This window comes from Panulirus ornatus, chromosome 20 (assembly GCF_036320965.1).
Source record: "Panulirus ornatus isolate Po-2019 chromosome 20, ASM3632096v1, whole genome shotgun sequence".
NCBI lineage: Eukaryota > Metazoa > Arthropoda > Malacostraca > Decapoda > Palinuridae > Panulirus > Panulirus ornatus.
Window position 1 is genome coordinate 2,781,956 of NC_092243.1, and position 15,997 is coordinate 2,797,952.

Below are 15,997 nucleotides of genomic sequence, written 5' to 3' on the forward strand. Positions count from 1 at the left end.
TATCAACGTTGTCCTCCTACAAAGCATAGCTTGGGTTATTTTAGAAAAGATGAACACAAGCATGCATTATGTAACTTTTCTTTCAGAATGGCTGCAGATTTAAAAGTAACAGGTGAACGAGAGTAGGATGCAACCGAGACAAGAGCCTTACATTATTACATTGTATGAATAAAAGCAACATCCTTTCCTTTACAGGAAATCAGTGCTGATGCCAATTCAGCACTGTAAGGACACCATCAGATTCTTTGGCCTCAACGTCACGTTAAGTCGCCAGATGTTAGAGTACCTGTTGTTTTTTCTCCTAAACTTTTTTAAAGTTCCCTGGACACTGCCCTGCCTAAAATCTACCCATGGTCTGGTGATGACTTCATCTTCCATGTTATGAGTAGGCTGGTGTAGGCTTTACTGTCCTTACAGTGAATGGTTCAGGTGCTAGCCGCAGCATCCTCATTTTGAAGAGGTTTGGTATTGTTGTGAGTGGTATGGTGTTTGTTTTGCAGCCTTTTCTTTTTTCCAGTGGCTCAATGCAGGCCTTAACTACAATTATTGTGAGTGGTTTGGTGCTGATCTTACCATCCTTTTTGTGAGTAGTTTAGTGTTGGTCTTACCACCCTTTTTGTGAATGGTTTACTGCTGGTCTTATCACACATTTTATCAACCTGACATGGCAAGTGTTTTGGCACAGGTCTAATTAGGTTTGATATGATTGGTCTGGTGCTGCATTTCCTCCCATATTTGAGTGATCTGTTATGTCAACATAAATAGTTCAAGTAAAAGTCTTTCAGTACATGTAAAATTTACCTATCATTTGTCTAGTAGGATAAGTGGTTTTTCATCATTATATGTAAGCCCAGGTGGAAAGACAGAAGTACTTATTAAATAGAATTATTAGAGGTACTTTGTAATACATAGTTTGTCGTCAGCTTTTTGCTTTATTGGGAAGCATTGTAAACTTTGTGCAAGAGAGAGGCAGGATTTGACTTATTTTAAGGAATTATTAGGTAAATGTTATTTTCACCTTTCCCCAAGATGATGTTAAAGTGCTTTAACTTGTAAATGCAAAACATTACTATTTTATAGTACACATGGTCTTGCAGCTAGAAAAAAAGTAATTGACTGAAAGCTGGCCTAATGACTACTGTTTTAAGAATTATTTAGCCCTAAATGATACAATTAGCATCATTTAGGGCCTATGCCTATCCTTGATATTATAGTAGCATTAGATATACCCATCTTTTCCCTCACAGACATTGACGTCTTATTTCACACACACCTCATGGCCACTTATTAACAAATACTTTTCTACTCCTGGCTTTCATAGTGTGAATTCTAATGCAGATTGAAACTTCAACAGTTTTTGTTTGTACAAAAGCTCAGCTCATGTCAAATACTGTTTCAGCTTGCACAGAAAATTGAACTCAAAAGATTGAGACTATGAATATATTAAAAAAGTTTTCTGATTCTTCTGTTCTCGAAAATTGTAAATGGTGGCAACATCGAGACTTGAAAAAGATTCATTTGTTATATATTTAGATTAACATTACTTGTAACTTGAAGATTTAACTGTACAGTAAGAGTTTTGGAAGCATTTAAGTTACCATTCTTGTTTTGTATTGTTGATTTTGAAAACATTTTAACACCAGTATTTCAGTTGATGGTAATGTAACAAGTTTCAGATTTCGGTACAGTAGTTCAGTTGATGGTAATGTAATAAGTTTCAGATTTTGGATCTCTCATATATCCCATTTGCAGATTATCACAATGGAATTTTTTGTCAAAATCGATTCATGCTGGTGTGCTTTTATGATTTTGGTTATGCTTTGACGTATTCTCATGATTTATTGATACTGCATACTGCATTCTTTCAGATTTTTTTTTTACCGTGAACAGTTTGTAGATATTTCTTGAAAGAATACTAAATTCTTGTTGGTGTTCTCTGGTTTTCTGCATCAAAATTTTCAAATGATATGTTCCTGGATCATATATATTTATTTTACTGTTGAGTAGATTTTACAGCCACAGATTTTTTTTTTCAGGTGTCTTTAGCAAGATTGTCAATCATGTCGGATTGGGAGGATGACGATAACTTCGTTGCAGGTTTGTCATCAACATGGATTTAATTGTTTTCAGGATTGTATAAAGAGTTGGTTGCTTGTGAAAATACAATTGCAAAAATTCTTGAGGCTTTTTTTTTTTTCTCTAGAAAGACTGCAACTTTGGAATGGAATCAATTTAAAAGTTACAAAATAAACTTCAGTTAAATCCATTTTTATGTTTTAAAGTAGTATTATCCAAAGTTGAATATTGAAAGCATTAGAGAAACCAGATCCAGTAGTCATATCAGATTTTTGTGAATCATCCTCAAACAAGTAAACCAGAGTAGAGTGAACAATGATGATCATATTCTTAATAATGATATGACAAATTGGAGTGATTATTTTGAAGGGCAGTTGAATGTGTTTGTTGATAGGGTGGTGAATGGTGTTTTGGGCATTGAAGTATAATAGCTAATTAAAGATTAGCAAGGTAGCACAAGGAAGTAGACGAAAGAATGGCCCAACCCACCCACATACACATGTATATACATACACGTCCACACACGCAAATATACATACCTATACATCTCAACGTGTACATATATATGTACACACAGACATATACATATATACACATGTACATAATTCATACTGTCTGCCGTTATTCATTCCCATCAACACCCTGCCACACATGAAATAACAACCCCCTACCCCCGCATGTGCACGAGGTAGCGTTAGGAAAAGACAACATAGGCCACATTTGTTCACACTCAGTCTCTAGCTATCATGTATAATGCACCGAAACCACAGCTCCCTTTCCACATCCAGGCCCCACAGAACTTTCCATGGTTTGCCCCAGGTGCTTCACACGCCCTGGTTCAATCCATTAACAGCACGTCGACCCTAGTATACCACAATGTTCCAATTCACTCTATTCCTTGCACACCTTTCACCCTCCTGCATGTTCAGGTCCTGATCACTCAAAATCTTTTTCACTCCATCTTTCCATCTCCAATTTGGTCTCCCACTTCTCTTCATTCCCTCCACCTCTGACACATATATCCTCTTGGTCAGTCTTTCCTCACTCATTCTCTCCATGTGACCAAACCATTTCAAAACACCCTGTGGTTTCGGGTATTATTGTATGACAGCTAGAGACTGAGTGTGAATGAATGTGGCCTTTGTTGTCTTTTCCTAGCACTGCCTCGCACACATGAGGGGGAGGGGGATGTTATTCCATGTGTGGCGGGGTGGCGATGGGAATGAATAAAGGCAGACAGTGTGAATTGTGTGCATCTGTATATATGTATATGTCTGTGTGTGTATATATATGTGTACATTGAGATGTATGGATATATATATTTGCGTTTGGGGACATGTATGTATATACATGTGTATGGGGGTGGGTTGGGCCATTTCATTCGTCTGTTTCCTTGCGCTACCTCGCAAACGCGGGAGACAGCGACAAAGCAAAATAAATAAATAATAAAATATATATATATATATATTAAACTGTTCTGTTTCCCAGTTAATCATATGATTTAATGTTAAGTAGTTCTTTGATACTTGAAAGAGCTGGTCGTATTCAGCACAAGATGAGCTTGAAAAGAGCTACAAAAGATGAGATAGATCTGTTGCAAACTAGGAGATGAATTGCACAAGCAGAGCAGTGTTGTTAATTTAAAAAAAAAGATTTTAAAAACAAAAATGATACAGTTGAGGTTCATAAATATCAGTCACCCGCTTTGTTCACAACTAGGATATAGAATACAGTAATCATATGCACATCACACATATAGCTAGCTAGAATGTATAGAGATGATCATTTAGTAGTTTGTAATAGCAGCTATTCTCATTGATTCATAGGATGTATTTAGGAAATTGTTGACGCAGGCCATGGGTAGAATGTGTTGATCGTTAACGTCTTTCCCCAGCTGCTGCCAAATTGAGTCTCCCTGTAGATTTCTGCCCAAGAAATGATAATGACACATCAGCAGAAATGTGGCAGCCTGTTACTGTTGACCAATTCTCATCAGTTAGTTCCAATACAAGGAGAGGAGGAGGAGTAGGAGGGGGAGGGAGAAGAGGAAGAGGACAACGAAGACGTGGAGGAAATTGTTTTAAGGTATTTATGTGGAAAGCTTAAAAGCACCATGATCTTAGTATTGGTCCTTTTACTTCTTTTTTTCTGCTAACATCCCCCCTTCCCCCCAATTAACACAACAGTGAGAAAACATACTCCATAATGATTGGACAAGCACTACTCAATCACCTTCCCATCTCACTCACAAACACCATCCCGCCAGACATGCATGAATCTATTCACAAAAACCACTCTCCAGACATGAACCAGTTGCACTTTCTCATCTTTACTTTGTTCATCACCCATCCTTAAACTCTTCAAATGCTACTTCATTATACCTCAGTACCTTTGCCCACAATGCAGCTACCCCAGTGAAGGAACCAAGCATACTGATCCATTGCCCTGCACTTTCCACACATAGACACTTTCACATTACTATGCTTTATGATCATATGGTCCTGCCAGGTAGATGTGGCTGGCTTCTTGAGTAGACTGTGAAAGCTTCTTAGAAGAATGAAGGAACTCCTGGGGTAGGAAGAAGCAAGCTTATAGATTAGAGAATGGGTGTTGCTGGACTAGAAAATAGTCACTTTCATTGACGATGTATCATCAAGCAACAAAAAGAGTACATTCTTGTTAAGGAACTTTTAACTCCAGGGAAGTTCTTGATTTCTCTGCTTTTGATTCGGATGTTACCTTGAAGCTACAGGTCACACAGGAATGGTCTTGGGGTTTTTTAATTACTGTTAAGATATATCATTTGACATGCATGGCTGTGTTTGTGTCTATATTTATATATCTATATCTCAATACCATTCCCTCCAGGAACTGCCATCAGGGGGATGGCCAAGGCAAAAGAGTCTTCACTAGTCCCTGTCTTTACATGACTCCCTCACACCACTCCATGCATTCTTCCACCAGTATTCTTCCGCTCTGTTTCTCCATCACAGGTGGTCTTCTCAAACTAACCCCTTTTATTGTGCTATCATAAACTCTCATGAACTTGTATTCTTGCATTCTTTTCGCGTGCCCACTCCATCTCAAAGTATAACTTTTCATACAGCCTACCACTCCACAATTCATTCCCTTTGCTTTCCCAGCCACACCAAGTCTCTCGTACACCCCATCATTTCTTTCTTCATTCCATCAAGTCATAACACATGCTCCTCAAATAGTTCATTTCTGCAGCCTGGATTATTGATCTTTGTAACCCATTCCATGTCCATGTTTTAGTTGCTTAGGTCAGGTTGTAACCCATTCCATGTCCATGTTTTAGTTGCTTAGGTCAGGTTGTAACCCATTCCATATCCATGTTTTAGTTGCTTAGGTCAGGTTGTAACCCATTCCATGTCCATGTTTTAGTTGCTTAGGTCAGGTTGTAACCCATTCCATGTCCATGTTTTAGTTGCTTGGGTCAGGTTTCGGAGGACTATGTTGTTCCTTAATATTCTACTCTGTACTACTCTTGCCTTTATCTCTCCTTCCATAACACCATATTTACTGACAGCTCCTAAATACTTAAATTCTCTTACCTCTTCCAGTCTTTCCCCCATATGTAAAGCACAATTTAGGACACTTCATCCATTCTCTGTATATGGTTTTACAACACTTATAACTTTCACTGTTTCCCTTCAGACATCATTACTTGCATTTACCTCTAATGGCCTATGCTTATACATATCATCATAAAACACTTGCAGCTCCCTACACTCTCGGCAAACAACACAGTGTCATCCACATACAGGCTTGTCACTAGCCACCTAACCCCACTGCCACACTCAAAAACTGTCACTAGCCACCTAACCTCACCACCACACTCCAAGACTGCATCCCCTTTCCCTAGTTTTGCATTGCTCATTACTCCACATAATAATAAGTGTATGATATGCTTGATTCCAGACATGAATGCAGCCAACCTCTATTCTGGTAGTCACTTGTTTACCAAATGTTGTCCTAACTACATCTCTTTGTTGCATATCAAGTGACTGTTATATTTCTTTCTTGTCTCCCCTGATGTGATTATTACATGAAAGTGCTCTTGGGAACTTAATGTGTTTCATTTCCCCTGTGGACCCATAGGAATATATATATATATATATTGGAAAGGATCATAATTTTGCATGTGATCAAGATATTCCTATGAGTCCATGGGGAAAATGAAACACAATAAGTTCCCAAGTGCACTTTCTTGTAATGATCACATCATCAGAGGAGACACGAGAGAAATATAACAGTCAGTTGACATACATTGAAAAGACGAAGCTAGGACGCCATTTGGTAAACATGCGATTGTCCAAGACAGACAACAAGCGTTCATAAACTTATCATTTTACAAATTTTATCAACAATAAAGTTATCTGATTTGTATAGACCATCACTAATATTAAGATTATAATTCTTTGTGTATTTGATAATAGAAGATTCAGTGATATTTCTTGTGTTAATAGAGTTAGAGTTAATAACAGATGGTATTATTGCAGTCAATACAGTGATCATAGTTTTAACGTGATTAAACAAGGCATTTGATTCTTGTCCCATTCTTGTACTATATTTGTGTTGCTTAAGTCTAACGAAGATCCTTACCAGTCTCCCCAACATAAAATTTATCAATTTCCACATGGCACTTTATAGATGCTTGCAGAATTTTTTGGTGAATCCCTGATTAAGATATTCTTGATAGTATTATTGTTGCTGAAGGCAGCATTTACATTAAAGGATTTAAGCAACATGGGAAGTAAGGTAAAATTATTATCAAAAGGGAGAACTAAAAGATTCTTGGTGTCAATGGGAGGTTTGGGCTCTACTCCTTAAAATGATTTCTTTGCTATTTTGAGGGAATTATCAATGGAAGATCTAGGGTACTTTTAACTTAGATCCAATAGAATATACCTTCTCAAACTCATCATCAGTAAACTCTGGACTGCAAATACGTAATGCCTGAAGGAACAGAGATTGAAATGATGATGATTTAACTCTGTCATGTTGAGATGATCATATATGGTGAATCACTTAGATTTTTTGATAAGTTTTTTTTTTCCGGTGAAACCATTAGACAATGGGAGAAGATTTTTGGAGGGAGGGTGCAAGAATACAGTAGACACAAAGTGAATTTTAAAAGAAATGTGATCAGAAGATTGATCTTTTATGTAAAACTTTGACTGTTTCATTAAGCAAACTGGTCTGATTCACAGTGACTTTAGGCAGCCTTGCTTGCTTATCTCCTCTGTTTACCTCTTCTTACTATTATTCTGTTTTTCATACTTTCTCAACTCTTTGAATTAATGTTTTGATAGTCTAAGATGTTACATGTTCTGATGATCTCTTGAAATATTTTATTTTGTAGTGTAATAAGGATGGTCACTTGTCCCGTGATTGCCATATGGGTGGTGATTTTAGAGGAGAACAACTATATGTTCAAGGAAGGAAAGGTTGGTATAAGAAGTTTTAAGGTAATGAATTTTATTATACAGTATGTTGTATTTTTGACATCACACATGTTTGTAATATAAAAAATTAAAGCTGATCATGGGGAACTTTCTAACGATATAGATGTTAGAGAAATCAAGAACAGAATACATTTTAAGATGTGATGTGTAGTACATTTTTAGAAACAAAAAAATTTTAAACTCTCTCATTTTTGTTGGTTCATACCTTTCAAAATTTATCAGACTGTAAAAGGAGAAACCGATATACTGAAATATTTTGCTGCATTTTTTATCATTGTTGATAATCTTTGAACAGGTTTTAAAGTAGATGATGGGTGTAAGCCTCAAAATCATCCAAAATTTGGACCGAGGAAAGTTGGTGCCATTGAAGAATCCCGTCCTCCGCTGTATATTCCTCAAGATCTTCAAGATGAAGCTTTGTTTGATATGGGTATACAGGTTGGGGAAAACTTTGAAGCATATGGTGACATACCAGTTGAGGTGAGATGCTAGTAAACCTATCCATAGTGTGTGGATAAGGTGTGTGGGTCATATACATCAATATTTTTTGTGAAAATCTTTGCTATTACAGATTTAAACACTATCTATAATAGCAGCTTAAGCTTAAACCTAATTATGAGGAAATAGGTAAATATTAGAATTATTCATCTTGTAAGTGAGAGATATAATGCATTATTGTGTATTGATTGTATTGATCAATTTTAAATGTGATTTAATTGCCACTACCTGTCACCTTCTCTACAATCAGATGCCATCTTTACAGTTCCTTGTTTCACCACTAATGTCTGCATATGAATGACCATGAAAGATTGAATGAACATGTCTGTAGTCTCAAAAGAAATCAAGAAAGATAATTGATGCATATACCCAGCATATACCCACTTCATTTCTGTGTGAGGTGGTTGTCTCTCAAGTGAGGAGGCATCTACTTCTCTGGAAGCCAAACATGGCAGCATGATAATTTGAAAAATTATGTGACAAACCTCCTTCCAATGGCACAGTGATAATTAGGAATGCAATTACTTAGATTTTTATGCAGAATCTAATGTTTCAGGTAACTGGAGATGATCCAAAGCCACAACCAGAGGAAAGCTTTGATGATATGAACTTGCGTGAACTTCTAAGGACAAATATGATGCATGCTGGTTATAGGCAACCAACTCCAATTCAGAAGTATGCAATCCCCATCTTGCAAAGTGGACGAGACTTAATGGCTTGTGCTCAGACAGGTTCAGGAAAGACGGTTAGTGATTGGTATATTAGATTTTTTTTATATTATTATACTTTGTCGCTGTCTCCCGCGTTTGCGAGGTAGCGCAAGGAAACAGACGAAAGAAATGGCCCAACCCCCCCCCATACACATGTATATACATACGTCCACACACGCAAATATACATACCTACACAGCTTTCCATGGTTTACCCCAGACGCTTCACATGCCCTGATTCAATCCACTGACAGCACGTCAACCCCGGTATACCACATCGCTCCAATTCACTCTATTCCTTGCCCTCCTTTCACCCTCCTGCATGTTCAGGCCCCGATCACACAAAATCTTTTTCACTCCATCTTTCCACCTCCAATTTGGTCTCCCTCTTCACTTCCTCCAGTTTTTCTCCATTCAAACTCACCTCCCAATTGACTTGACCCTCAACCCTACTGTACCTAATAACCTTGCTCTTATTCACATTTACTCTTAACTTTCTTCTTCCACACACTTTACCAAACTCAGTCACCAGCTTCTGCAGTTTCTCACATGAATCAGCCACCAGCGCTGTATCATCAGCGAACAACAACTGACTCACTTCCCAAGCTCTCTCATCCCCAACAGACTTCATACTTGCCCCTCTTTCCAAAACTCTTGCATTTACCTCCCTAACAACCCCATCCATAAACAAATTATTTAGAAAACATTCCTGTGGATATGTATTGGAAGACCTTTGTTTTATGGTGTTGGCACTCAGTGTGTGTGGCTGCAAAGCAGCCTGTGCTTTTTCTGAGTGCTATTTTTGTGTAGTTTGCAGCATTGTTACATTACTTTTGAGAGGTTGGATTAAAAGGCAGGTTGGATAGATGAATTATTTGTGGAGAATACATTTTTCCTCAAAAAAAAAGCTTATGTCTGTAAGCATTTTAAGGGGTATTTAGCTCATTTGTTATATTTGATGACTATTCCAATTGGAACTCCCTCAAAGGGGTGGCCACAACAATTGAATCACCATAAGATAGATAGATAATTCATTTGTTGTTACATTGATGTTTGTGGCAAGGGGGTGAATGTCTTGGGCATCATATGTGATTTCCAGAGTAGCTGGAGATTTTTGAGTTGGAGTGAGTGTTCGTTCAAATGAGTGGAGAGTGCAGATTGGATTTTTGTCTGTTTTGGATTTAAAGGAGGACTTAAGTCTTGATGGAAATGCATATTTTATGTTCTAGATAAGCCAGTTCCAATTGTTTCATGATGGAAGAGTGTGGGTTTCACATTTGTTGTTGATTGCATGGTATCAGAGTACTATTAAGTGATTGTAAGCTCATCTGCATATAAGAGGTCTTTTGTACTATGGTCTTTTGGAGGAAGGCCATGTAGGAAGAGATTGAAGAGGGATTGAGAAAGAACTGTTGTTTAGGGAACTCCTCTCTAGAGCTTCAGGGTTTTAGAGTTGAAGCCATTGTATGCAACTCTGAGTTGGTGGCCAGCAATGAAGCCAGTTAAAAAAGAAATTTGTCATTGTAATGGTAGGTTGTATAAAGTATATTTTGTGTACTATACCTAATGTTCCTGCCTGAATGTTCATAACTACTTCTTTCAGATGTTTAGTTGGAACAAAATATAACTACCAGCACAGAACTTAATAGAGTGGATAAGAGACCATGGAAAGTATTGAGACCTTAAAACGGTGTATATAAAGGCTAATGGAGGACCTTCGTCTGCACAAGGAACATGGCCTTGATGTTTTTTTCTTATTTATTTAAGCAGAAGCCCTAATGAGGCACATGGAGATGTAAAGAACCTTTATGGAAGAAGGATTAGTGCCAGGGAATTTTCAGCTCAGTAAGAGAAAATATTATAAGCTAAAGACTGGTGACTTTGAAGCCTGGCCTCTAAATTATTGTAAGAGATAATAATGGTAATGTGTATGCAGAGAGAGATTGATGGAAAGTGGGCTTGAAACCTTGTTTAATATTGCAGTTTAGATTCTTAAGAATGGGGATAACCATTTTTTTGATTGATTAGTAATGATATTAATTGTATGCATGGATCATGGTTAGGTGCCTGAGGAATGGCAGAATGTATAGTGCCTGTGTATAAAGGCAAGGGGGACAATGCGAGTGTCTAAACGACAGAGGTATAAGTTTGTTTAGTGTACTTGGTACGTTTTAGTATCATTGGTTATTGGAGGGTGAAGGCATGTACAGAGCATCAGATTAGGGATGAACTGTGTGGTTTTTGGAGTAGTAGAGATGTGTGAATCAGGTGTTGGAAGTTGAAATTGTTTCTAACCTGTTGCCTGAGTCCTACTTTCGAGGAAGAGTTAAAGGGACCAACTGCCTGCTGGCAAATATTATAACACTGTTCTGGTTCATGGCTAGAAAGTTATTCAGCTGGCTGTTCACATCATACAAAAAGCCAGGACTAGAATATTTTTTTCAGTTATGGTTATCACTTCTTAAGAAGCACAAAGGACTAACATAACATCCAGAGGAGAGCAACAGGGATGATACCAGAATTAAGAGAGGTATTTCTTATCCTTGAGGATAGGGGAGAAAGCATACTGCCCGCATATCTTCTGCATGTCCTAGAAGATGACTAGGGCCAAGGGACTGAAAATTCTCCTTTCTTCTTTTAATTTCCAAAAGAAAGAGCAAAGGAAATAGACGAGAGGATAATTTTCCACTGAGACTTGTTCATCTGTTCATGGTCTTACCTCATTTGCACAAGAAATGGAAGACGTGTGAAAATTAAAGAATAAGAAAAGTTACAGGGAAATGCTGAAGACTGCAAATTTTCCCACCTTCAAAGAAAGGTGATGGGTGACCCAATCACAACCTTAAAGTTTTTAAAACAGATTGTTGACATAAACAGTGAACAGTTTATCTTAATATTAGAGATAGAACAGTGGACAGAACATTATGTTAAACAAGGTACTTGTTAAAAAGTATGAGAAGATGTACTTTCATAGTAAAAGTGGTTAGTGAATGGAATAGAATGGTAGACTTTTGTTATAATAAATGGGGTAAGAGACATATGGTAATAAGAGTATGGCTGGGAGACATGAGAGAGTGTGCTGAAATAGTTTGGACAGTATGGAGAGAATGAGCGAGGAGACGTTGACAAAGAAAGAATACTTTTGCCAGAAGTGCTGGGGACAAGGAGAAGAGGGAGACCAAATTGGATATGGAAGGATGGAGTGAAGATTGAGAGTTTGGGGCCTGAACATGTCGGAAGTTGAAAAAACATGCACGGGATAGAGAGAATTGGAGTCTGGTTGTATACAGGGAGCAACATGCTGTCAGTGGACTAAACCATGACATATAAAGTAGCTGAGGCAACCACAGAAAGGTCTGTTGGGCCTGGTTTTGAATAGGGTTAATGGTTTCTGTGCATTACACATTACAGCTAAAAAATGGATGTGAGCAAATGCAGCCTTTCTTCATTTGTTCCTGGTGCTACCTTGCTGACACAGGAAATGGCAAACAAGTATAGTAAAAATGGAATGCTATGTCAAACCTGCTTATTGGTTGTTCTGCAGTACTGATGTTGGTTATTCTTATTTTCTCTTTGCAGGCTGCCTTTCTGTTACCAATGCTGCAGTACATCATAGAAGGCAATATTGAAAACCATGCTCTTGAAGAGTTTGCTCAACCTGTTGGATTGGTTCTTTCCCCAACACGAGAATTAGCATTGCAGATATATTATGAGGCCCGTAAGTTTGCTTGTGGCTCATCAGCAAAGTGTTCTATAGTTTATGGTGGTGCAGCAATAAACTATCAAGTGGAACGGTTAAAGGTAAGTATTTGGTGTGATACTTACATTTTGGCTTCATTTGGTTTACAAATAAGTTTAGTTTTGTGAATTTGGTTTAAAGTCCCTTTTGAGTGTATGGTTTGGCTTGTAAACTAAAGTGTGCAACAAATCGATAGGGTTTCTAAATGGATATTTTTGGTCTGACATTATCATACCCCTCTGCTGATTGCCCATCCCTAACTTTGCATCCCTATCTTCTTTATTTGAATTATGAGTGGATATGGACAAGACTTTTGAGGTATAAAGAGTCAGAGTCACAAGGAATTTTTTTGTTATTGTTATGATACATGATTGCTGTTTCCCACAGTAACAAGGTAATGCCAGGAAATGGACAAGAATGATGTATATGATTAAATCTTTCAGATGAGGGGATAATAGGTCAAAGTCACATTATGCATATTGAAATGTTACAGATTGCTTGCATATACAGTAATTGAAGATTGGATAATTAGATATACAGTAAACTTATGCCATGATACTACTTTATATTTTTTATTGGATTTTAGTGAATTTCCTATAGAAAGTAGGTAACTTTAATTTTAGGGATGAACCATCTTATTAGCTTGGTAAGTCATCATTTTAACCCTTTAAGGTATCTTGATATATTTTTAGAAATCAAAATACACTTATCCCATGCTTTATGCAGGGGTTATGTTCTGTGAAGACCTCACACAGAGAAATCACACGTAGGGAACCAATAAACATAGAGAGCATTGAGTGTTTTGGTGCACATTTTACCTCACACATACCCACATAGTACTGACTTTTTACCTCAAGGGATGAGTATATTAGGAAGTAGTTACTGTAAAACCAAAGTAACCTTTGGATTGGAATAAGTAAATTTTCTGTAAAATGCATTGTATTTTTCCTCCCATTTTACTGAAGGGCTTAAGGTAATTCAGAACGTGTGTATTGTGTTATATGTCATATTTTGATTTTTATTATTTTTTATTATTTTTATTATACATAATCGCTGTTTCCCGCATCAGCGAGGTAGTGCCAGGAAACATTCGAAGAATGGCTCATCCACTCATATACCCATGAATACCCCAATATGCACATATTCATACATGTACATGCATGTGCACAGACATATATATGCATACACATGTACATATTTGTACTTGTTTGCCTTCGTCCATTCCTGTCGCCACCCCGTCCCACAGGAAACAGCATTGCTGCCCCCCACCTCAACAAGATAGCGCCAGAGAGAGAGACAAAAATGGCCACATTCATTCACGTTTTTTGTAGCTGTAATGTGTAGTGCATCAAAACCACTGCTCCCTATCCACACTAAGGCCCCACAGACCTTTCCATGGTTTAACCCAGACACTTTTCAAGCACTGGTTCATTCTATTGACAGCATGTCAACCTTAGTATACCACATGGTTCCAATTCACTCTATTCCTTGCATGCCTCTCACCCCCCTGTATGTTTAGGCCCCGATCGCTCAAAATCTTTTTCACTCCATCCTTCCACTTCCAATTTAGTCTCCTGCTTCTCCTTGTTCCCTCCACCTCTGACACACATATCCTCTTTATCATCCTTTCCTCACACATTCTTTCCTTATGTCCAAGCCATTTCAACACTCTTTCTGCTCTCTCACATGCACTCTTTATTTCCACACATTTCTCTTACATCTCTCTTACCCTTTCATTAATTTCTTGATCAAACCATCTCACACCTCAAATTGTCCTCAGACATTTCATTTCCAACACATCCACCCTCCTCCGTACAACCCTATGTATAGCCCATGCCTCACAACCAACTTTTTAACCATGAATTGAGATTCTAGCCATAAAGAACTTAATTTTGTATTATGTATGCGATTTGACAGTAAAAGACATAAGTTGATTTGAAATTGAGCATATGGTAAATCATATTCAGATTTCTATAGGATTTTACTTAGCTGTTAAAGAAGGGAAAAAAATACTGTATTAAACAGTAGTTTATGAAAACTAGTATACAAGGTAAATACAGATTTATACATCTTTTGAATACCTTTATTGGTAGGCAGAAAGCATCATTAACCTATCTCTGCTAAAACCTATACTTACATATCTGATGGTAAAACATCCTACCACTCATTGAACTTTGATCTAGGTGGTGAAGGCCTTGATTTATCTAATATACATTTAACATCTTTATCAGTTTCCCTTGCAGCATTTTCATAAATTGTGTCAGGAAAAAGTTTTGGAAAACACTTATCTAGTGTAAAATTTTCCAAACCTAGCATAGCACGCTGTTCTTGGAAATCGATAAAGTTTTCTTGTTCTGAATTAGATGATGTTACATTCCTCACTCCTGACCATGAGGGCTGTTATTATATCAGAACTGTTAGCGAATGGTATTGTTGAAGCAAAGACACTCGGTCTATCGCACTTGAAGGTTTAAGACTTTATTTCTTTTTCGTTTCTACAGATTTTAACCACAACTTTAGATTTTTAAAATACACATGTATTATGAAGTTACTATATAAAATCATGTGGTTTAATTAAAAATATTATGAACTGATTTTTCTTTCTCTAGAAAGCTGGTTGCCATATTCTGGTTGCCACACCAGGAAGATTAAAAGACCTTCTTCGAAGAGGAAGGATCTCAATGAGTTCTCTCAAGTTTTTGATTTTTGATGAAGCTGATCGTATGTTAGACATGGGCTTCATTGATGACATGCAAGAGCTTGTTGCACATGAAACAATGCCTCCTAAAAGTCAGCGACAGACCATGATGTTCAGTGCAACTTTCCCGGACATGGTGAGTTTTGATTTTATCTAGTAGAGGCAGCTTTATTTCATTGTTTTGTAAAAGTAATATACATATACTAAGATATGTTTTAATCTCATTTAGTTCTCACCTTGCAGCTTATTTAGTTTGTCACCTGCTTTACATGGGAGACATACAGGAATTACTTTGTTCATCATCATGTTGCTGATCACAATGTTTATACGTCAGCGGTTTCGCTTTCATCAGCTATTTGTCCTTGGTAATAACTTCAAGACTTTAATTCAGATACTCTTGACACTTAATTCAGTTGTTTGCTTTGCATTCAGAAATTGAAATGTGGTAAATCCATAATTATTTTGAATCTTGCCTTTGTTCATCTGTTTGCTGGTGTTGGGGGGATGGTAGAAGAGAATGTACATGTTATCTTTTTCTTTTCCTTCATGCATTTGTGCTGTTTCCTGTGGGGCAGGGTGGCCTTGGGATTGAATGAAGGTAGGGAAGTATGACTATGTGCATATGTATATGTGTTTTAGATGTGTATGATGGATATGTACATGTATGTGGATATATGTAAATGTGAATAAGAGCAAGAGTATTAGGTTCACTAAGATTGAGGGACAAGTTAATTAGGATATAAGTTTGATTGGAGAAAAATTGGAGGAAGTAAAGTGTTTTAGATATC

At 37.3% G+C, this 15,997-nt stretch overlaps 1 protein-coding gene across 5 annotated transcripts in view; it reads left to right on the top strand.

The window, feature by feature from the left end:
* Positions 1 to 15,997, top strand: part of LOC139755861 (probable ATP-dependent RNA helicase vasa-like) — a 38,408-nt gene that overhangs the window by 1,242 nt on the left and 21,169 nt on the right. For all 5 annotated transcript variants that reach the window (XM_071674498.1, XM_071674499.1, XM_071674500.1 and 2 more), the window contains exons 2-8: positions 2,037 to 2,097; positions 3,971 to 4,161; positions 7,463 to 7,547; positions 7,861 to 8,045; positions 8,620 to 8,808; positions 12,352 to 12,573; positions 15,121 to 15,345. In XM_071674498.1, the coding sequence (XP_071530599.1) occupies positions 2,061 to 2,097; positions 3,971 to 4,161; positions 7,463 to 7,547; positions 7,861 to 8,045; positions 8,620 to 8,808; positions 12,352 to 12,573; positions 15,121 to 15,345 (1,134 nt within the window). In that variant the 5' untranslated portion in view covers positions 2,037 to 2,060. The remainder of the gene's footprint in view (positions 1 to 2,036; positions 2,098 to 3,970; positions 4,162 to 7,462; positions 7,548 to 7,860; positions 8,046 to 8,619; positions 8,809 to 12,351; positions 12,574 to 15,120; positions 15,346 to 15,997) is intronic.